This window comes from Falco naumanni, chromosome 2, assembly GCF_017639655.2.
Source record: "Falco naumanni isolate bFalNau1 chromosome 2, bFalNau1.pat, whole genome shotgun sequence".
Taxonomy (NCBI): Eukaryota; Metazoa; Chordata; class Aves; order Falconiformes; family Falconidae; genus Falco; species Falco naumanni.
Genome location: NC_054055.1, coordinates 45305129 through 45327361, shown reverse-complemented (window position 1 = coordinate 45327361; position 22233 = coordinate 45305129). Strand labels below are relative to the sequence as shown.

At 42.7% G+C, this 22233-nt stretch overlaps 1 protein-coding gene across 1 annotated transcript; it reads right to left on the bottom strand.

The window, feature by feature from the left end:
• Nucleotides 1-759: 759 nt before the first annotated feature.
• KLF5 (Kruppel like factor 5) lies at nt 760-19413 on the bottom strand. Its single transcript, XM_040584500.1, has 4 exons — nt 19038-19413; nt 16268-17138; nt 15126-15185; nt 760-2723 (listed from the first exon to the last, which is right to left on the bottom strand). The coding sequence occupies exons 1-4, from the start codon at nt 19263-19265 to the stop codon at nt 2545-2547; spliced, it is 1338 nt and encodes a 445-aa protein (XP_040440434.1). The 5' UTR covers nt 19266-19413; the 3' UTR covers nt 760-2544.
• Nucleotides 19414-22233: the final 2820 nt, after the last annotated feature.

Genomic DNA, 22233 nt, shown 5'->3' with positions numbered 1-22233 from the left:
ATCAAAGGTTGTAAGGAAAGAACAGAGAAATTCAAGAAAGAATTAAGCAGCCAGTTCACAAAACTGAATTTTGAATAAATTGATAGCTGATTTAATTAGATGATTATAATTTGATGGTAAATTATATTTAAACTTTTATTAAGTTTTAAGGTAACTTCCTTTTAAAAAGCTCAGCATGCCCGTTTTTAAGCTCAGAGGAAAGAAGACAGATGTAACCCCCAGACCTGAACACGCATCCACTCCAATTTTTCAACGGAACCATACCTCCATCTCCCAGGGGAAATATACTGAAAAGGGAGACACTGCCGTGGGGGCACTGCAGGGTTTCTATGGGACCTTCCTGTCTTTCTATGGCATGAAAAGAGCTTTTGGGGGAGGAACTTCTTTTGGGCAATGCTGTAGATAAAGTGTGAACAGGTTTTACCCATTTTGGAAGTGGGAGAGAATTTGTACGCACCAGACTGTACCTTTAATTTACAATCACACTATTGTGGATGGACAATCACAACCAGTTTCAGGCTACTGTACGCTCCCTGTAAAGTTCTGATGGCAGAGAGGCACTATTCTTTATCCCTTCACGTTTATTATATTCATGAGGGCCAAATGCAGAAGTGCCAGGTACTTTCCAAACAGACAAACCCTGCTATGAAGAAGACATTCTTAGCTTAATATTGCTACGCTTTCCAGCTCCCAGTGCAAAACCACAGAACTTTCATTGTCAGAAGCTACAGAGAGCACATGCACGTGCACACACACACATCAGGCACTTTGTTTTATTTTGCAAAAAGAAAAAAAAAAAAGTCTTTATATATAAACCATTTCATTCTCTCTCAAAACATTCTACAACTATACAGCTGTTTGCTCCATCATTTGCATAGGAAATACCACAATACAAAAATAAGGTAGGGGAGAGGCAAAAGAAGCAAAACAGCAACCAATTTATGCATGTGTTTCCACATATAAACATTTGAAGCCTTACAAAATTATTTACATCGTTTGTCAAATATTTACATTAAGAGCAACATTTCTAACTATAACAAACAAAACTATAATTTATCAAGTATATGTAAAATTGTCTTAAAAAAAAAAAAAAAGAGTCTATCATATACCACAAATAAATAAAGACAAACAACAGTTTTAACAAAGCTAGGTTTTCCTGCAAGACCCTTTTTTTGGTATTTTGATTGTCTACTCTAGCCTTTGGTTGACAGCTTAATATTACGGCTTGTGAAGTCCAGAAATTTAATAGGTTTGTTTGGTTTTCTCCTGTTGTCTGGCCAAATCCTACATGGTCTAACCTCATCTTTGGCCCGTCATCTACTATTTCAAGGCTGAACACGGTGGATCAAAGTCATTGTTAGCATAAAAGGGCACCACTTCATTGACTTCAGTGGCGTTTCAGCTACTTTTGTCAGCAGTAAATTTTCCCCTGCGTGTGTCAATCTGAACAGTGGCTTAACTAAACTGCTCTGTAATTTTAAACAAAATTACTGTATCCTTTACCTTCTAGTAAATTACATGCAATGTCCACATGAAACTAGATCATACTGGTGCTGAACCAGCTTAACATGTCGATGTATGAAAATTGCATCCTAAATCCTTCTTTTTGAAGTAATACTAAGTTTAGCTTATAGTAAGAGGTTTAACATTCTGTGTTCATTGTAACTATCCCCGTTATTTAAGCTTCCCACATTGACTTACAGTTCATTCTACATGTTTTGCCCTTTTAAGCAATTTGAAAACAAAATCCTGCTTTGAATATTCAGTGCACACCGTTTGAGTTAACAGGTATAAAACATCTGAATACTTAGCTCATTTCTTTTAAGAAAAATGAAGCTAAGTTGGTACTGTTTTGAGAGGTATTTGAATAACTTTTTTTTTGTAAATGTGCCATGTTATCAAATGTAAAATAACTACTTTTTTCAGACGATTCTTAAAAAACTTTTGTATTAAACCTAAAAAGCTGATCTGCAAATTTACAAAATCTTTGTCTTTGCAAACATGCAACGTACAGAACAAAATGTTTTGTTCTATGGCCGTTTATGAATTTTTCTACGTATTTTACTTCCACAGAATGACTTAACATTTAAAAAAAAACCCACAAGTACTAAATATGTCCAGTAAAAACCTGACAGATTACAATTAATGGCTTTTCCACTGCGTTCATTCATCTGCAGCCTCTCATTAACTCATTTACTAAACATTGCCACAATAGTGACAGTGCTTTGGTCAAAACACTGCAAGAGAAAAAGAAAAATGTATAAAGCTGCAATGTGTCAAGCCATAATACTTGTAAAGAGATGAAACCTGCTGACTAAAGCCATATACATCATGACAGCAAACAAATGACCGAACACTCTGGTATTGTGATACAGTGTCTTCCCTTTTTCTGCATAAATATACAAAATATACATTTCCAGTTTCTTTTGAGATTTCTTTTAAACGGATAACCCATACACAAAAATTAAACTAATTTTAGTTGTATGTCGAGAGTCAATAGGAAATTGCATAGATACAAAACAGCCTCAACGACAAGTCCAGCTTCTAGTTCTGATGCCTCTTCATGTGGAGAGCCAGGTGATCAGAGCGGGAGAAGCTGCGATTGCAGACAGCGCACTGGAAGGGCTTTGCCCCCGTGTGCTTCCTGTAGTGGCGCGTTAATTCATCCGAGCGAGCGAATCTCCAGTCACAGCCTTCCCACGTGCACTTGTATGGTTTCTCACCTGAAAGAGAGCACGTAGAAATGAGACTGCTGTCACTCTTCAGGAGGAAATTGATGTGAGATCACATTGAATAGCGTTGCTCTTGAACTTACAGAACTATGACAAAACAGGACCTGACGTTTCCTAATTATTCACAGCTCTATTCAATAGGCCCAAACAGCCCCTTTGTTTTTTCAGTGAATTTTACTCTTGAATCTGTGATTTAATACCTCAGTAAAATACCTCAAACATACAAATTGGAGACGGCTACAGTACAGAAGAAATGCACAGAAGTAAAAAAACTTAATGAGACTGAAATATGCTCACTTACACTCACCTCAGTATGACAGGGAGTAGGAAAAAACCCATGTAGTCTCATGTGACTGTCTGGCCTAGTTTGTAACTTACACTTGTACCTTTTAAAAATGGGTGAATTAAGTTATACAGAAGTTTTTTTAAGAGGTCTGAAATAGGAAGGAAGATTTCTATAAAGATTCTTTGTGGCGTGCAGATATTTTCAAGAGCTTCTGATGTGTGAAGAAAGGGGCACTGTGTGTTACAAACACAACGGGGACAGTATTTTCTAAATGTCAGAGGCAATAAAAACTTGCAGCATCCTGGCTTGGGCTAGCTATAGATAGGGGAAAGCACCTAAAGGATCAAAGCACCCGTTTTCAGAATTAAGTGTCTACAATCAGGTGTTTAAATAGCCATATTTTAGAGGTGGCAAGTGCTTGCTGCTTCCATCAGTCTATACCGACAAAGGAGCATGGCATCTCTGAAAACTTGCTGTACTACAGCAGCTCTGAACACAATTTTGTGTCCAGCTAGTCTTGAATATACTGGCCCAAGCACCTAAAATATTTGCATTCATCCATTTTAAAAGTACAAACAGACTCTTTTAAGCATGCCTATAATTTATAGGTGTTTGTTGAAATGGGAGAAATATGAGGCTACAAAGCCAAGATGACTTCCATGTGAAACCAGAACTTTATGCGTGTACATGCACCTGCTCTGGAGCTGATATGGACATGATGTCACCATACAAGCAAGCTTCACAGAAAGAGGCTAAGATTACCTATTTATAGGCTACTGCTTGATGCTGGTTGACAAAAACACTCTTCAGTTGGAAGAGTGGATTGTTATCTATATCCTTTTTTACTAAACTCTGCAACGGCTTCATCTGGAGCAGAATCAGACCAAGGCTGAGCTTTCCAAAAGTCCTTTCCAACACACCTTACAGATCCTCTCCCTCTCTGTTGGTCTCAGATCTTTACCCTCACGGTCTCAATCTCTATTTTACCATCATATGAGCACGCAGAAGAAAGACAGAAGCCAATATCCTGCAATCAGACTGTTTGTTCTGCACCAGTCATGCAGAGAACACCATCTGAGAAACTCCAAAACATTACTTCACAGACACTAATTCATTATTCAGATGGAATTATGAAACTGGTTTTGCCCAGGAGTTTCTACTGCTTCTTGTGATCAACTAACTAGTAACTTTGTGTCTACTACTAAGAGCAGAACCAGCCCTTTGCTCACAAAGGGAATGTGGCTTCAAGCTGGCAGCACGGAAACAACCAGAACCAGAACTCTACAAGAAAAACTAACCCCTCAACCTCCTTTTTGCATAAACATTGACCGGGATTTATTGAAATCACAGTGGAAATGTATCATTCCTTAAGAAAAACAAACTTAGAGCCTGGCATCGCCTCTCAGAGTTCAAAATTATTTGGTGGATGGCAAATCAGAACACAAATAACTTTACATTTCTGTCACAGTTGAATTTAGTCTGTCTGATGCTGACTGAAGATCAGAATGATCCATCACATAGGACTCTTTTTTGCTCCATGCATCATATACTGTAGGTTAAAATACAGATTTACTTCAAACTCGATGTGTAATGCTTTTCTAAAATCAGAGAAGCCAGCTGAGGTAACACATTTGGTCTTCATGGCAGAATGACAGGAAAGGTATCTATACAGGAAGGGATCTTTTAAACTATATACATCATAATGTATTTAAACTGGGTTATTAATGCAGTCTGCAAAAGACTGTGTTGCTGATCCATAGGGATAGCACCAGGGAGATCATCCGTGAATACTTGGTGTTAAAACGCATGTGCACATACAGAAGTTGCACAAAAGCATTACTCCTGCATTCAACTAAACTTAAAAAACTAAACTACACCTTAACTTAAAGCCAGTGTATTTCTTTCTCTTTCTCCTTTCTTTCTCCTTTTCTCCCACACTGGCTTCAAAATCTTCTTTAAAAGCCTTCACTTAAAACTGCCATATTATACTTGATGCTGAATCCCCAGACTTGTGATCCTGCTATCCTAGCTGCTCAGACAGACCATATACATAGTCAGGCCTTTATACACTCAAAATGCTTCTCATCCACTCAATCTGCTCATGCAGAATTATACGAGGAATGAAAGAAATGGTAAAGAGGGCAGGAAAATACCACTAGTTGAACAAAAGCCCAGGAATATTCAGACCAGACTGGAATGGGGACCAGGAGATTAAAATCAGTTTCCAAGCCTGGCATCAAGGAGGTATGAAGTATGTGCAACTTCACTGAGTATCGGACTACGCTGTACTGACAAAGCAGTCGCAAAGTTATGCCGTGTAGGTGGTACGTGACCGTGTCTGAGTCCAAATGAAACTGCTGTCCCCATTAAAACTTCTTTTAACCTGTGAGCAGCATCAGCAGGTGATATAAAGGCTCCTGGCATATGAACTGCCAGCAGTTGGGGAAGCGGTGAACCCTGTGCCTTGCTGGGTGCCACAGCTTCCAATTCAACACCGAATCAAATGGCCAGATCCCCATCAAACTCCAGGGGACCCAACTTCCCAGAAACACTATCCAAACCTTACCCCACTGTCCTGGTCACTTCACCACCTGCCACAGCCATGAATCCCCCTGGGCAAGAGCACTGCTCAGGGGAAGAGCTAGGCAGGGCCAAGTGGAACAGCACTGCTCCTCCTTGCCGGCTGACTTTTGCAGACCTGAGCTAAACCAAGTAGCGCTCAGGGGATGCGTGGAGGGGAACAAGCTGGTGCTTTACACAGATTGTTTTAACAGTATTACTTTTATGTACTGGAAATTAAAATCAGAATGCTGCTTTTAACCCCTGCTTTGGCCAACGGTGAGAACTGGAAAATGTATTTTTAGCACCAGCGTAGAGGCCTGGATTATTTTGAATAAATCCTAGGGGTAAAATACTGAATATCTATGTTTGTAATACTAGTTTCCGTTGGAAAGTTCTATTTAAGAACTGAATCAATTTCAAATGTTTTCCTTTTGGGCAAGGAGGAAGGGGGGCAAGAAAAAGAAGGTGGAGGTTATTTTCACTCTTTTAAAGCAAGCAGAACAACTAGCTGGTAGTGTTTTCTCTCTCTCAACCTATACACATGCTTTTTGTCATTTAGCAGAAGTAAGATTTTAGTTTAAGTTCCCACAGCAAGGGAAAAAGAGCCTCATGTTACAATTTTCTGAAGTGATCCTACTTCTTTGCTATGTTGACTTTAAAGCACTGACAAATTTGGGGTTGAAGATTTATTTTTTCAAAAAGCAGGTATACACAACAAAGGACACTGAACCCTTTATCCACTGTTTTCATTGGCTATATAGTAATGTAAGATTTGTTTACTTTAATGATTGTGCAAAATACAGTAGCTGTAAAGTTTCAGAAATATTTGGTTTTCCTCCAGCAATTTAGGGCTTCTATAGAGTGTTAAACCAAGAATGCCACTGGTCATCAAATATGAAGGCAGTACAGCTCGGTTACTGGAACACGATCGTGGTATCAAACAGATATTTCACTGTAAAAGCAAGAAAACAGCTAACTCCTCCACTTCAGGGGAGCTTCCATGGGATTTGTTAGAATGTCAACACTGTTCAACTAAAACACCATGGAGGAAGCTGGTACCGATTTCCAGCCAAATAGCACACTCCAACCCTTTCTTCCCAAGCCAGAAATATTATACACAGCACTTCTGGGAAACAGAACTGCTTTCCTTTAAATTATACTTCAACAGGATAGGGACTTCATAAGTTTAATTGGATTTCTGCATAACCTCCTTCCAGTATCACTGAATTAAAATATTTTGCTAGGCTTATACATCACAAAATATATCTTAAGTTCTTGAGCTGTTAATATGTATCCATTCTCCAGTTAAAAAAAAAAATACATTTGTGGAGCATGAGAAACAGACTTGTGCTTGAGCACAGAAATTTTAAGCCCCAATGTTTAGCTTGGAAGCTCTTTTACAGAAAGAGCTTTACCTAGTCAAGAGATAAGGGAGTTTAACCTGAAAGGAGACTATTTTGTCAAAAAGGTGTCTGGATATCCACATATACCGTGCTAACAAAACCAGCCACTTCAACAGATAAACTATGCCAAGGTAGATCCCAAGGTTTGGCATCCTTGTCGATACCACAAGAGAATGATCTGGACCACTGAGGCACACCATGGGCTCTTCTCTCTTCAATTCATCATCTTGGGATTAGTCATGCCAAACTGCAGCAATTGCTTTCCTAACATGAATTCTAGCCACTGGCAGCAACCATCATGGCCATGCTCACTTGGGTGAGGTACAGTGGCACCAGTGGGGGGGTGGTCATTTTGAAGACACCCTCTCTTCAACATTCAGCCTCTGTTCCAGAAAATGTTTCTGTTTAAAATTCTGTTCATAAAAAAACGAGTCACTGAAAACCTCCACTAGTGATTATTTTCCCCGTTAACAAGAAAATAAGCTTCCTTATTTCACCAAAGAGTTCTGTGACTTTATTTCTGCAATTCACTGTTAGGATGGCTTTCTCTAAATATAAAGCTGCAAACAGCAAGGGTCAGATTTTCAAACCTAAAGTTAGGTAACTCTACTGGTATGCAGAAATCCAAATACAGGTATTACACCAGCCAACGCCTACAACTTCTCTTATTTCCTATCAGAAATTTCTGTCAGAGTAATGAGATTGGAGCTTCCTTGAAGAAAAAGAAGCAGCAGCCTTTTCAAAGGCTCCAAAAAGACAACACCTGATTACAGCTCCTAAGGGTATAAAAGTGTAAAGACATTCCCCCCCCCCCCCCCCCCCCCCCGATTCTTTCCATCTTTTTACTATTACTTGTGTTTATTATGAAATTATTTCTGGTGGCAAGTGTTTGGCCTTAAAAATATTCAACTAGGTGTGATAAAAAAGTGGTAGGCAAAGAGGTTTCTGCATCATAATTGCACCAGTTACCTACGTAACCTATATTACGCCCAGTTTCAAAACAAATTATTATGAAGATTTATGTGGTCTCAGAATTTTCTGGTGTATTTCTTTTCAAAATTTTCACAGCTTAACATTATTTGTCTTAGTTTCCTGACATGTTATAGCCTCAAATTTTTAGAAAAAATAAGAACAAATGAAATGTTTTTCCTCTTAGTTTGCCTGAAATAGCTCTCTTCCAGTTCATAGCATCAGGGTTTTAAACCCTAGTCTCTTCCAGGCTGACTGGAACTGAAAGTAGTTGCTCGGGTGTATGTCTGCACTCATTCAAAAGAAGTTTGTAGCTCCCGACACTTACCTAAAATTAGACCTTCCTCTGACATCGACTAAAGCTATAGTGAACATTAAAAGCAGATTGTTGGTTGGGGATTTACCCTTTTCTAATACAGGGGGATTTTTTTGAGAAAGAGCAGAAAGCTGAAACGTAAAAAAAAAAAAAATAATCCCTCAGGTGTTTAAAAGTTCTTTAGTGCACTGAAATTCTAGCTTGTCCAAGATGGAGATGGATCAGAGGGCTGACAGTATGCAACGTACATCCGGCTTATTTTGTGAGTGACAAAATGAATTTAGACCTTGAAATATCCAGCCCACCACAGATATGAATGCATAACATATGCTGCACATTTTCAAATGTGATAAAGCCTCTGCCTAGTATAGTAATGGCTAGAGGGTGACCATTAAGTAATGCTTCACAACAGAAGAGCATTTTAAGGAATCCTGTAACAGAGAGCTGTTAGGCCTCGTTAAGTCCAATCACTGATAAATCAAGTAATATTTGATCTCTCTAATAAAAGCACGAACAGGAAAAGAGATGACGGACCGGTAAGCAAAAAGGATGGTCAAGAGATTAGTACATCATTTACTTTCTGACTAGTGAGGTGCAGAAGGCATTATCTTCTCAGAGCTCCCACCAATGCTTGAAGCACTCTTATTTTGCTAAGTGTTGGCTTACGTAGCTCACGGATTACTGGGGAATCTTGACTGTCCTGTGCAGTGGTTTATTTTCTTTCTGGTATAACATTCTGTCTTAACAGAGGTGGTCTCTCTTCAAGGAGATATGCAAACAAAGAGGAAAGGAATTTTTTGGTTTTTAACTAGGTTTATAAGAAATCCATCCATCTGGGGTGCATGGCTGTGTCTACACATTCTGTGCTGGAGAACACATTTCCTCATCTATGCCTGTGGTGCAAGAGCAGTTCTTTAGCTCTCACACCAATAACACTGGCTCTTGTACAGTCAGATAAGAGGCGCTCTTAAAATGGAATTTATTAAACATGTACTGTAGACTTCCAGATTTCCACCTACTGTATGCATACACACACAAAAAAAAATTAAATTGGAAGCAATACATTAAAGCTATTTTAACTTAAGGCAAAGCACTGTACACTTGCCAAAATCAAAGGTTTTAATATGTCCTTAATCAGAGTTGTTGCAGATCACTGAATATAAATAATGCAGCCTGACAGGACAGGAATGCTGCTACCAAGATACTCAGACTAAACTAGGACATTACTTAAATGTTTCTAATCTTTCACCAATGGGAGGTGCAGGTCATCTAACAAACAACAAACAACACACTACCCTGGAACCAGGAGTCAATCGTCCCAGTCAAGCCCTGAAATTAATTACAATAAGGAATGTCTAATCAAATAATGGAAAGTTTTAATCACTGGCAATTGCTGTGATTCTTGGTACTATATTAGCCTATGTAGGGCGGTCTCAAAATGAACTATATTTAAAGCCAGTCTCTTAGGTCAACAGTTTCCTTATCAGGAATCAAATATCCTGGAACTGAAGTTTAATCCTCTCAGGCAGCAATTGACAGAAACAACAGTTTTTTTAAGCTTTTTCATGCTTAGAGGGACTTTCTAGGCTTTTAATCAAAAAGAAAATATTAGGCTTTTCTTTTCAATATCTAAAATCTAACAGGACTACCTCTCACCTGACACCTTGGAATTTAATTCCTGCTTCATAAAAACTGCATGCTGGACACTGATGTGAATGACCAGTAATATTTACGTAAAATGTATGTTTACGTTGTAAGATTTCACCCCCTTTTGAGCACACACTCAAACATGCATACTTACTTACAACTACAGATAAAGAACTGGATCAATTAATCACAAGGTCTGCCATTATTCACAAAGTGTTTGAAAAAAATTACATTATTTTCCCTTAAACTGTGGTTTGCACAGGAAAATAATGTACTTCCATTTCTGACACAGACAACTAATGGATTTAGCAGAATTCATAAATAAAAGATACCAACATATTCTCCAGCAGTGCCTAGCGACACCACACTTTAATGCGCTTTGTCAACAGTTTTATTTAACTCTCCTGCATTTTTTCCTTATTGTCTCTATCAATGATGGCATTTACCGACACCTCCTTAAAGTATAATCTGTGCAACTGACTCATCTAACAGGTTAAAGCAGCAGAATCGACACAGAAATATTACTTAATAGCTGTTTTCATGACGCAAATATTTTTCCAGGATGAGGTTTGCGACACACACAGAAAACTGCAACCACAAACAAAGCAGGCTTTTGGTGCCTCCATTTCCCATTTGTGCACTATGAGTGAAATCCCTCACCTAAGTCTCAGGATGATTTGAGTCAATACAAGATGCTTTTTTTCCAGCAGAAGTCCAACTACCACTTATCTTCCCTTCTGAACAATGGGCATCCTGAATTCCCAGGCAATTCTGTATTGTACCACCTTTAACAAGCATCTGTATACAGCTATGGTAAACTTGGAGCGCCGAGTCCTACGGACTGCTGAAATCTACTGCACACAACTGGTTCTAATTCTGATGTACCATCAGAGCCTAATTCTGGATCTATTGAGGCAGAGATCTAAAATAAAATGTTTAACACCTTGAGCAGCCGCACAAGTCGGCAGCTGTCCCATGCCTACATAAACATTTGAAATAACTAGGGACAGTGGAAGTATTTTGAGTGCATCTCATTTAGAGAAATGCCATTTCTCTTGAGTTAACTCGGCCGCCACTTCCCATCACGAAATACAAACTAGATCTATAGATAGAGATGAAATAGTTCTGCAGTTAATGCTAGAAACTATTAATGGCAAGCCCACCATGTGACCAGAGAACATGCCTGTACAAAGGCTCTGTATAGGGAAAACCAACATGCAGCTGGAAAACGTCTTCAATGTGCGTGCCTTGATGTGTTCAAAACAATGACAGATTTTCCTCTTAGAAACATACACAATTCTGAAGCATGCAGCTGTTCACAGAAATATTAAAAAAACCCACCACAATGGAGCCAGTAGCAATTCTGCAGTTACAGGTAGGGTGCAGGTAGGGTATTCCAGGGCCCTGCGTATCAAAGGTTCAACTTCCACAGGCCAAATCTTTAATATATATAAAGAAATCTAACAGGGTAAGTTATAGGACTGCTGTTTCTAAAGGATTACTTAATATATATGTATTCGCTCGGACGTCAGAAAAGGAACCGAAATGAGGTTCATCTACAACACGCATGTAACTGCTTTTCACTGATACCTGGCATGTTTTTCAAGTTGGACACAGAGCCTTAAGGTGGTTTTACTGCTGGCAGCCTGCAATAAATGCATAACCCCCTCCCTCATTACATACTGTAGTTGCACCATGCCGGTTATGAAACACAACTTGTTCCATGACTAACAGGTAAAATTATTTTAAAAGAAAATCCCTCCTTCAAGTGGTCAAAAAATTCAGTCTGTTTTGAGAGATGTTCCAATGGGTACTTTAGCACACTGAATACCATTTCACCTGTTTCAGAAACAGCTAATATTAAGTGTTTTAAGGTACTAAAATTTACCAACATCTCTTACAGAACTGCATGGAGATGATACAAAATGCCCTGTATCTTTCCAGTATTCGAATCTTTGTTCATGTTCAATTTTGGGGTTACAAGTTTATCAGCAACTAAAATTTACTTCATAATTTACAAACACTACAGCATTAACTAGAGAAAGAAAAACGTGTGCCTGCTTCAGTGACTGGTACAAATACGTTAACCTTGCTTAGCTCTTACGTGAATAATGAACTCAACCAACAGCAAAAGTCCAGTGTAATTACATTAAATCAGAATAACTATACCAGCTTATACTACCTGACTTTGTATAAGGTAAGCTTGGGAACACCTAGGAAGAAAAATATAAGGGGCTTTCCTCTCGCCCATTTCTTATAGTTGTATTTAAATGTAATTTTTAAAGTCTGACAGTGTATTCACATCTGAACTGGAAAAGACTACAGCCTACATTCCACCTATCAAATATAACATTTCTCTTAGGTTTGTTCTCAAAGAGGTTTGTTCTCAAAGAACGTCTACTAAACCCAGTGAAAGCCTTTCAGAAGAGAAAAGCTGCTAAATAAATACTGTGAAAAGGCTGAGATTTTCCAATACAAAAGGAAAACCATAAGGTCTGTCTTGACTTTTAATGGCAGACAAACTTTGCTGCAGGCTCTTTTATTTTAAGATGACAGATTGCTGAGAAGGGCGGGGACCGGTTGGGATGAGAGAGAGACTGTAGCCCATTTTAAAAGGTATTGTTAAGAAACTAAGAATAAGGAGAAAACAACTTCAGTGGTCCATGATTACTAAAGAACGGGTTTAGCCAGATAAACAGGTCTGCTATCCCTGAAGGGATTTGAAAGAATATCACACACAACTTTATTGAAATGGATTACGTGACACTTGCTTTTAGACTTTGAAGGTAAAGGTTTCACAAAAGTCTTTAAAAAAAAAAAAATTAAAAACCAGAAAATCAAAGCTTAATAGTGCTGTATGACTTCATAGTTCTGGGGGATGGGACGCGGAGAGGCACACACCCAAATTTAGCCCTCGGCATCAAGCTCTTCTCTTTGGAGATCAATAGCGAGATTCCCTTGCGCTTCTGGGGAAGCTGCGCAACTTCACAGGCTTCCCTGAGTTTGTGCCCATTTACTTTAATATTCATCTAATCAAATTTACCGTACTTGGTAAGTCATAGATCTTGCTCATAATACACATTTCAACCATATGTTAAGGCAGAGATCACAACTGGTGCTTGAAATCTTCAAGTATTAAGTGAATGTTCAAGAGTTAAACAAAGCAAACTCTGAAATAATGCAGGTAACAGGATACAGACTCACATTCTTGCATGTACTGCACGATTTAGACAGTTTATCCCTTCATTCACCTCCCCCGAAGACCCTTTGTGTTACAGACTTGCTTAAGTTCACTAGATTTTTATCTAAAACAACATTCTTGTTTCCATGAATACATCAGCTCCTCTGACCTTTGCACATTTATCCACATTTCTAAGGTCAAATATCTATAAAGTGAAGGCAACAATAAACGTTAGTGACCCTAAGCAGTATGTTAGTGATGTGGTATGTATTTCTATGCACACAAGTATTAACCTTATAAACCCTGAAGTCATTATTACTTAAGGTTCAAAAAAAGATATAAATTGATTTTAAAAAGTAAAAGTGTACATTTCAAATGTTTACTGTACAATTTTCACTTTTAGACTAAAACTTTGCTTTTATCTCTGTTCCTAGTTATTGTATAATAGCAAGTGAGATATTTAAAACTGGTATTTAGCTGCTGGCTCAAGTGCGTAAGTGGAAATCGCACACAAATTTACAGATTATTTATTAAAGAGCAATGAGATTATACTCTCTGACAGTATTCAGGTTTATAGCCTCATGAAAATACTCCTTTCTTACTAAGCTTACTGCTAATGAGTGATTATATAAATCAAAATCTAACAGTGTTCTTGTTTAGTCTATTACTAATGCAAAGCAACAATCTTTGTACAGGTGCTTTTAATTTTTTACTGCAACTGCAACACAAGTAACTCATCTATCAAAACAAAATTTTCAGAGTAACATTTAGCCTGGAGATAATAAATTTTTTTACGATAATCCAGCAATCCGTTCAAAATAGCTGCTGAATAGACAGCCTTGTTTCCATAGAGACAGTGAAACATTTTGTTAGATCATAGCTCATGCTGTTCTGTTTTGACGTTTGGTTTAAACTCAGGTGAAACCCCGTTACTTGAACGGCACAGTCGCAGAGCTGACAGCCTGCTTCAATAAGCAAGTTACTTGAATCGTGACTAGTGTTTTGGTCTGAACTGAGGTCCACGTGTAAAAGAGCTGGGGTTCATGCTCAGTTTTAAAAACAGGAGTCATAGCCCTCGCATTTGATTTCTTTACAAAATCAGTCATGTGCTTTTCACTGATTTAGAACGAGCAGTACTAAGATCCCAGCAAAGAACTGTCCTAAATAGTTTCAGGCATGCTGTTGGTGAGCTACATTTTTCTCCCTGTCTCCCTCTCTCCTCCTTCCCCCTGCCTCAGCAGGTGAACCCTTAGGAAGACGCATCTAGGGTAGTTCCACCTCCCAACTGCTGCGCTCTGCACGCATGGCTCCTGCGCCCGCGCACAAGAAACACTGTCCCCAGCTCCACTCCATGTGGGCCCATGAGTGGGGACTGCCTCCGTAGCTGCAGGCAGAAATTGATCAAGATACGAAAAACAAGCGTGATACACTGACACTTTTCATTTCCTCCATTTTAATGTCTTTCACTGACAAAACTGTGAAATTATGCCTTTTTTAAAAAAGTAAATATGCAGAACCACTTGTCTTTAAAAGAAAGTACACTTAATGCTAAGAATGAAGCAAATGGAGTTACCTTGGGAGTCTTTGCGATATTTCTCAAAAATTCTAGGATTAAATAGTTCTAACAAGTCGAAGAGAAAGTCCAAACCAGAAAATTGTATCTATTTAGATAAATCTTGAAAACTATAACATGATTACTACGCTTAATTCATTGCCCAAGAAAAAAGTGTTGTTTTTTTTTTTTTTTTTAAAACACTTCATGGCATTTTAGATTGAAAAGGGAAGTTTCCATCTGTTCTATTCTTAGCTATTTTGAGTTCTGTATTATAAAAGGTTTAACAAAACTGCATTAAGAATAAAAGCAACTATTCTTCTCATTGACCAAACCTTACATTTTTCTTAACTGAACTGCCAGCCTGAGCCCACACCACTCTACAGAAAACAGAGAAGACAGGAGATCAAACACACTTGCTTTCTCAGAAAATACGTAAACCATGAATGAACAGGCAGTAAGAGAGTGAGTACATACCCGTGTGAGTTCTCAGGTGTGCTTTTAAGTGAGAAGACTTTGTATAAACTTTCGTGCAGCCTAAAACAAAACAAAACAAAAAAGCAGAGAGGCATTTCAGTAGGGAGAACAGGAATGCTCCACGTTATGTTTAAACTTCCTCACTCAGTGCTGGCGTAATATCTGGAAACGCTTCACCCAGCACCATTTAGAAGTAAAATTTGATCTAGAAAGCTCCCAGACGTATGCTGCTTTACACAGAAAAGAGAAAAATGCTTATGTTTCTGACTTACTACCTTTTAATGTAGTATAGACCAATACCTACTACACTATATGTACAGTAACACCTGCTACCTAAGTTGACAACTCAGAAGGGGACTTCATTTTTTTTTTTTTTAAGATTTCCTAGAGAATGTGATCAAGCCAGACTTGGCTGTCACTGTCACCCAGGGCTCACCATAACTCTTCCATGAAGCATTTATCATACAGCACACCAAATGGGTGATACACCGCTGAGAATTACGATGGCAAAGAGGGAGATCAACCACAGGCAGACATTTCTCTCTATGCTCACATGGGCGTGAGTGTCTTGTATCTGGGATCACGTACTACATGGAGGCAGAGTTTATAGTCAGGTCTCTCTTCCCCTTCAGCATAGGAGAAGGAGAGGCTGGAAGGGAATCCATCTGTGGACAATTTTCAGAGATGGCTTTTAATGGATTTATGCAGGCAGCCGAATCCCCTAACAAGGCTGTGGCCTCGGCTACCAGAAGCTGAAATGATTCTTTCAGCGCCACCTGATTCAAACTGAGCTGTACTGTGCTAGACAAACTAAGCCTGTGCTCCATCACAGGTACTGGAAAAGTGAGAGCAGGAGCTGCACAGTCACCCCGACTTACATCAAGTTTTACGGCATGGTAAAATGAGCTCAGGTGTTTAAGAGAATTACAAGTGATGTGAAGAAAAGGGTACATATTATTTAAAGAATGTGAAAGTGTGCCACACAAAACAATAAAGAAGAGAAATTCTACTTTGACAAGAATTATTCAGTTCTCCCTAGGTGTAGACTACAGCTAAAGAAGACCACTTATACCTCATCCATGATTATTCACACTTTTTTTTTTTATTGCGAGAACTGGGATTTTCTGGCACAGATCGCTTACCAGGATAGTCACAGTAGTGGATACGTCTTTTCTCCAGATCTGGGTTACTTCTCCTGTTGTACCTGACTGGTTGGATGTTCTGAGAGGTTATGGGCAGAGTTGCTGGTAAATTTGGATTGTGAATGGCCAGCTTGGAAGCTATAGTTGCAGCGTATGATGGAGGAGGGGTTAAATTCTGTAGCATCTCTGCTTGTCTGTCTGGACTTCCAGGCTCTGAGCTTGGGGGTGAAGGAGGGAAGTAAGTGGCCTGCTGCTGCAGAAACTGGTTTGGCATGCTGTAGGTGCAAGGGGGGATGCCCTGGAACTGTTTCATTGCAGTCTGTGGAACAGCCGAGGAGAGAGTGTTAAGGCCCGCCATGGCTGACGGCATGGAGACATTGTTAAGGGAGTCCATCACGGCTGCCTGAGTAGTAGTGTTGGGCATATCTAAATCCGGCGAGCTCAAGAGCTGATATAACTGGCCTTGCTGGGGTGTGACGGAAAGATGAACATCTGGAGTAGGAAGCTCCTGCTTGATGAAAATGTTGTTCACATCGGGAGTTTGGTGGGAGCTGAAGATGCTGGTAAATTCGGGGAGGGCCTGAGTTGGGGCAGGGGCAGGGGCAGCAGTTTCGCTCTGGTGACTGAAGATGGTGACTGGCTCTGTCTTGATGTGGGTGACACAGGGTCGCTGAGATTTGTACAGGCCAGTTCTCAGGTGGCTAATGTCAGGTAGGAAGACGTTCATGTTGATGCTGTAAGGCAACCCTTCGCTGTCAGTGAAAAACTGGTCTACAACCGAGGCACTGTCTCTTCTGTATTTCTTATGCTCAGGGATGACAGGAACGGGCGGGAGCTGAGGTGCCAGGTATTTCTCCATCTCACATCTTGTCTATAAAAACAAAACAGACCATAATCCATGGGATTTGTTACCACCTGAGAAAGACGATGGCATGCAGGTCGTGTCAGGCTTTGCAAATAAAAGGCAATACTGTTCAGCCAGCCACAAGCTACCTACGGAGGAAGTTATAAACCTCCACCCTAATGAAAACCTGTATTTTATAATCGGCGCGCTAATCAACATTATCAAGGACAAGGAGATAAAGTCATGGCACAAGTCGTTCACACAGAGCAAGATCGATCTGATGTTTCAGCTTACAACAAACTTTCATCTTTGATGCCTACAAGACAGTGCAAGGTGCAGAAATGACAGGCGCTGTGCCTAATCTGAAGATCTCATGCTCTGGAATTCACTGCGGGAGCAGGGTGACTGCCTATCTGTTTCACTCGCTTCTCTTTGAAATGCTAACTCTAAAAGCCACATCCTCTGCTGGCTTTTTGAATACTAATACTGCAAATAATGTTAATATATTTTTTTTTTTCTGTACTTCCATAATTCTTCATCCTTAAAAGAAAGGTATTTGATTAGAAATATGACACCAAAGTGTAAAGTTATGAATAATATGTAATAAAAAGAAGATGGGCTGATTGTATCAGAGTACCCTTTGTGTAAAGTGTCTCCAGGACTACACTTTAAAAAAAAATAATAATCTGTGCAGCGTATAATTGGCTAATAGCATGATAAACACATCCCTGTCCGTGCCTCGGTCCTAGGAGAGCTCTTTAATTACTGGGAAATCATTCTCTTAGCGTAGTGGTGCGAGGGAATCCGTGGGTGGCTGGAGCCCGATACATTACTGGTACAGTCATCGGCAAAGCATTTATCACGCACTCTCCAGTGGGCAAATGCTACATTCCCCCCTGTCCCGTCAAGACAGTGCTCATACCAGACCCGTTTAGCACCCCGCAAGAGAAAGCAGCTGACAGACAGCAACTCTGCCCTAAAGTGGATTTTAGAACCTTTCTTCAAAGACCCCCGGTAAACACCACAAACAAACAGAGCCGCCTTCCCGTCCCTTTGATCTGGATCTGCCCCGACATGCCAGGCTACTTTTTCCAGCTCTTGTTTACGAGCCGAGGGCAGCTCGCTTTGAAGGCTGGAGTTATTTATTCGTTGTGGAAGACGCCACCGAAAGGCAGCGCCCGACAGACCGCTGCCCAGCGCCAGGGGCTCCCCGGGACCCCCCGTCCCACCGACGCCGGGGGCTGGGGCCGCGGGCACCCCCGCGCAGGCGGAGGCCGGTGCCTCACCGGGGCGCCCGCCGGGAGCCGCCCCTCAGCGGGCACCGTCCGCGGCCGCAGCCTTCCCGCTTTTAGCTCCTCCAGCTGTTTGCCTGCGGATCCGCTCCCTGGCAGCCTCCTGGGGCCGGCAGAAAGTCCCGGGAAGTCCCCCCTCGCCCGGTGCGCCGTGTCCCCCGTTCCCCCCCCCCCGCCCCCGAACATGACTCCCTGCGTGGGCGAGGCGGACAGGCGGCCGCTCTAATTCTGCCGCCGGGCAAGTGCAAAGGCAGCAGCTGTAGTTTTCAACGCACCCGCGGGGGCAGCCCCGCTCCCCCGCCCCGGGCCGGCCCGCCAGCCGCCGCCGGAGCCCGCGCCCCGCCTCAGCCCCGGCCGCCTCAGCCGCGCCCCGGGCCGCCTCGCCGCGCGCCGCCGGCGGGAAGGCGCGAGCCCTCCCTGCCCCGCGCCCCTCCGCACGGGCGGGCCGGCCGGCCCCCGCCCCCACCTCGCCGCCGCCTCAGCCCGGCACCTCGGGGTCCGCTGCCCCGGCCCCGCCAGCCGGCCCCACCCAGTCCCGCCCGCCCGCTCCTCAGCGGCCGCTCCCCGCCCGGGCGGCCCGCCGCGGGAGAGGGGCGATGGCCGGCGGGCTGCGAGAGGGCTGGTCGCCGCCTACCTGTACCATCTCCTCCGCCGGCAGGGTCGCGCCGCCGCCCCCGCCGCCGCCCCCCGGGTGCTGCTGCTGCTGCTGCTGCTGCGGCGGCGGCTGCTGCTTCAGGTCCTCCCCGGGGAAGATCGCTGCCTCCCTGGCCCCCAGCACGGGCTTGAGCTGCGCGAACACCGGCTCCTCGGGCTGCTGCACAGGACCCAGGCGGGCGCTCATGGTCAGCACCCTGGTGGCCATGAGGCGGGCTGGCGGCTGCGGCGGGTGCGGCGCGGACGGGCTGCCCGCCCCGGCGCAGGGGGACTGGCCCGCGGGCGGTGGCTACTCGTGCGCTCACTCCCCAGGAGCCCCGGCCCGAGCGCGCATCCACTCCCGTGTCGTCAGTGCCTCCGCCTGTACCTGGCCGCGGGTATCTACCCGGTGACACACGCCCGCCTCTATTTCACCCTACTCCACCCCCGGCCCCCCCTACACCCCACCCAGCCCGGAGAAGTGGGCCGGCCCTGCGGGCTGCCCTGCCTACGGGGAGCGCGGACGGCTCCTCCCCGCGGCGCGCCTGCCCTGCCCTGCCCCGCTCCGCTGCGGCGTGCCCCGGGGAGCGCGGCGGCGGCGCGGGGTGGCCGGGCCCCAGCCACAGCCCCAGCCTCGGCCCCGGCCCGGCGGGGCGGTAACGCGGGGCCAGCAGCTGGGCTGCCGCCGGCCTTGCGCTGCCGGTCCAGCGGCCCGGCGCGGGGTGCCCGGCGCAAGGTCCGGTCGCTGCCGGCGCGCCGCCGTGTGCGAGAGGGGGCTGTGTGCGGGCAGGGCTGTGGTGTGCGGCAGGGCTGCGGTGTGCGGGCAGGAGCGCTGTGCGGGCAGGGCTGTGCGAGAAGGAGCTGTGCGGGCAGCGGCTGTGGTGGCAGGGCTGTGTGCGGGCAGCGGCTGTGTGCGGGCAGCGGCTGTGTGCGGGCAGGGCTGTGCGGGCAGGGGCTGTGTGCGGGCAGGGCTGTGCGGGCAGGGGCGGCCGGCGCGGTGCTCGCAGCAAAGTGGAAGAGGGTTTTCAACAAGTTCGGCGCTTTGCCGAGGACCCTCTCGTCCTTCAGTATTATTTATAGTCTTTTAAAGAAGCGCTGCTAATGTAGGCATTTTAAAATACCCGTCTCTCTTACCTTTCATCTTCAAAAGGATTTTAAAGGCCGTCATTCAAATTTATATATTTTTGTCCCGAAGGCAACTCATACTCGAAACCTTCTGCTAATAAATTTTAGTGCTGCAGTATACATCTCCACCGTACCCTGTGAAAATGCGCTTATAGAAATAGCTCAGAAGAGAAGGAAGAAAGAGAGAGGAAAAGAGATGGCGACAATTGTCTCCTCTTCCCCCCCCCCCCCCCCCCCCCCCCCCCCCGGGGTGAGGCAAGTTTCTATTTACTTGTTTTGAGGTGTGGTTTCGATGCAAAGCGTATTTCCCTGTAGACATAGGACAGTGAGCTAAGCTCCCGCGTGTTTCACCGAAGGAGGGGAAAAAGGAGGGACGCCGTCCTTTTGTGCAACAACCAAAGGGCTCACGTATGGGAAAAGTACAGCACGTAGTGGAGCCTCGGGGAAAAAACCAAACTTTCCACCTTTCTGCTGGCCCTGCCAGCCCTGTGCTCCCGGTGTGTGGGGAGGGAACCTATGAATCCACCGAAATGTTGGCAAACTCGCGCTCCCCGCGTTTATCCCCTATCATTTGCAGACAAGGCTCTGGTTTTTAAACATAAAAAAGCTTTTTTTTCTGGTCAGCCTGGCACTCCTCCCCTTTGCCTTCCAGTCCACAGAGAATAGGATGTCTCAGAGCCCGCATGTAGAGAGCTAATTACAGAACCAGGAAAGAGTTCAGCCTAACATTTCTTTACACAAACCTTCTGTTTAGCAATACGTAGCCGCTTGATGCTTGTTATTACTAATGTAGATCCGGCTACTCCCGTCAGTGTAGCATTTAAAGCCATGCAGGCTAATTTCCATCCAACACTAACATGTATTCACATTCAGACAATATGCAACTTCAGTGTCCTTTTCTGAAGACTCATCGCTGGCATTTCTTTCTCCATTCCAGCCCAGAAACAGGTGGTTTAACCTACAGATGTTAAAATAATGTTTTGGGTTTGTGTGAATGCCCTTCACGTAACACTAGTTTAGCGTTATGCTTCAAACTGTGTTTTTTGAGTGCCCTTTGTGTACCCTATTTCAACCCAGTTAAGCTTTGAACTACAGTTTTTACCCTCTGAAATTACAAGTTTAGTATAAGCTGCTCTGCAACAGCTTTAAAAATGCAAAGCTAGTGATACTGCATTATGCTGTCTGGAAATTAATTTGGCTGTAATTCATCTGTATCAGAAACAACATAGGGCTAGGTAGCATCTGATGTAGCGCATATACTAGTAACTTTCAGACATTTATGTAAATTGTATGGCTGTAGTAACTGAAATGTTTCTGAGACTTGCATACTTTAATTATATGTTTTACCTCCATCTGATTAAATGAACGATAAACAGATCATTTCAAAATTGGGTTTTTGTTTTGCATTGTTTTATATATGTACATTTATAAAGGGCCTGCTCTGGCAAACACTTTGGCAGGTTAATTAGAACAGTATCGCTATGTATACTTAAACATTTTCAGAAGCAGCTCTGAATGTGTTTTTTATTTTTGGAAAAGGGTGTAATTAGGTCTGAACTGCAGGTAAATAAATTCAATCCCATCACGATGTTTTTGTGCTAATGATGGGCCAGGTCTTTTGTCAAGAAACAGTCAGTGGAAGATCACTAAAGACTATGTAATTTTTAAAGGGTGATTTTTAATTTTGGCATTTTTACGGTCACTAACAATTAAACAGTCAAGTCAGATTGACTTTTGTTCCTGCTTAGGTTTGCTGCTTATCTGACCTGCACAGTGCTGCACTGTTTAGCTTACAGATAATCTAAATGCATATTTAGATCCAGACAGAAAAATTATTTGACAGCCCATTTGAAGGAGTTCCATTCCTATTAGATTTTATACTTCTGTGAACAAATAATTTTTATTTATAAATTTAAAGTCAGTAATAAGCTGCCAAGTAGCATTATCTCCTAAATTAAATTGAAACAAGTTTGTTCAGAATTAATAATCGGGGGGAAAAAAGAGTTTACAGTTATAATTATTTTAGAACATTTCTGTTTCTTCGCTGATTTTGCAGACACAGTTAAAAGTGA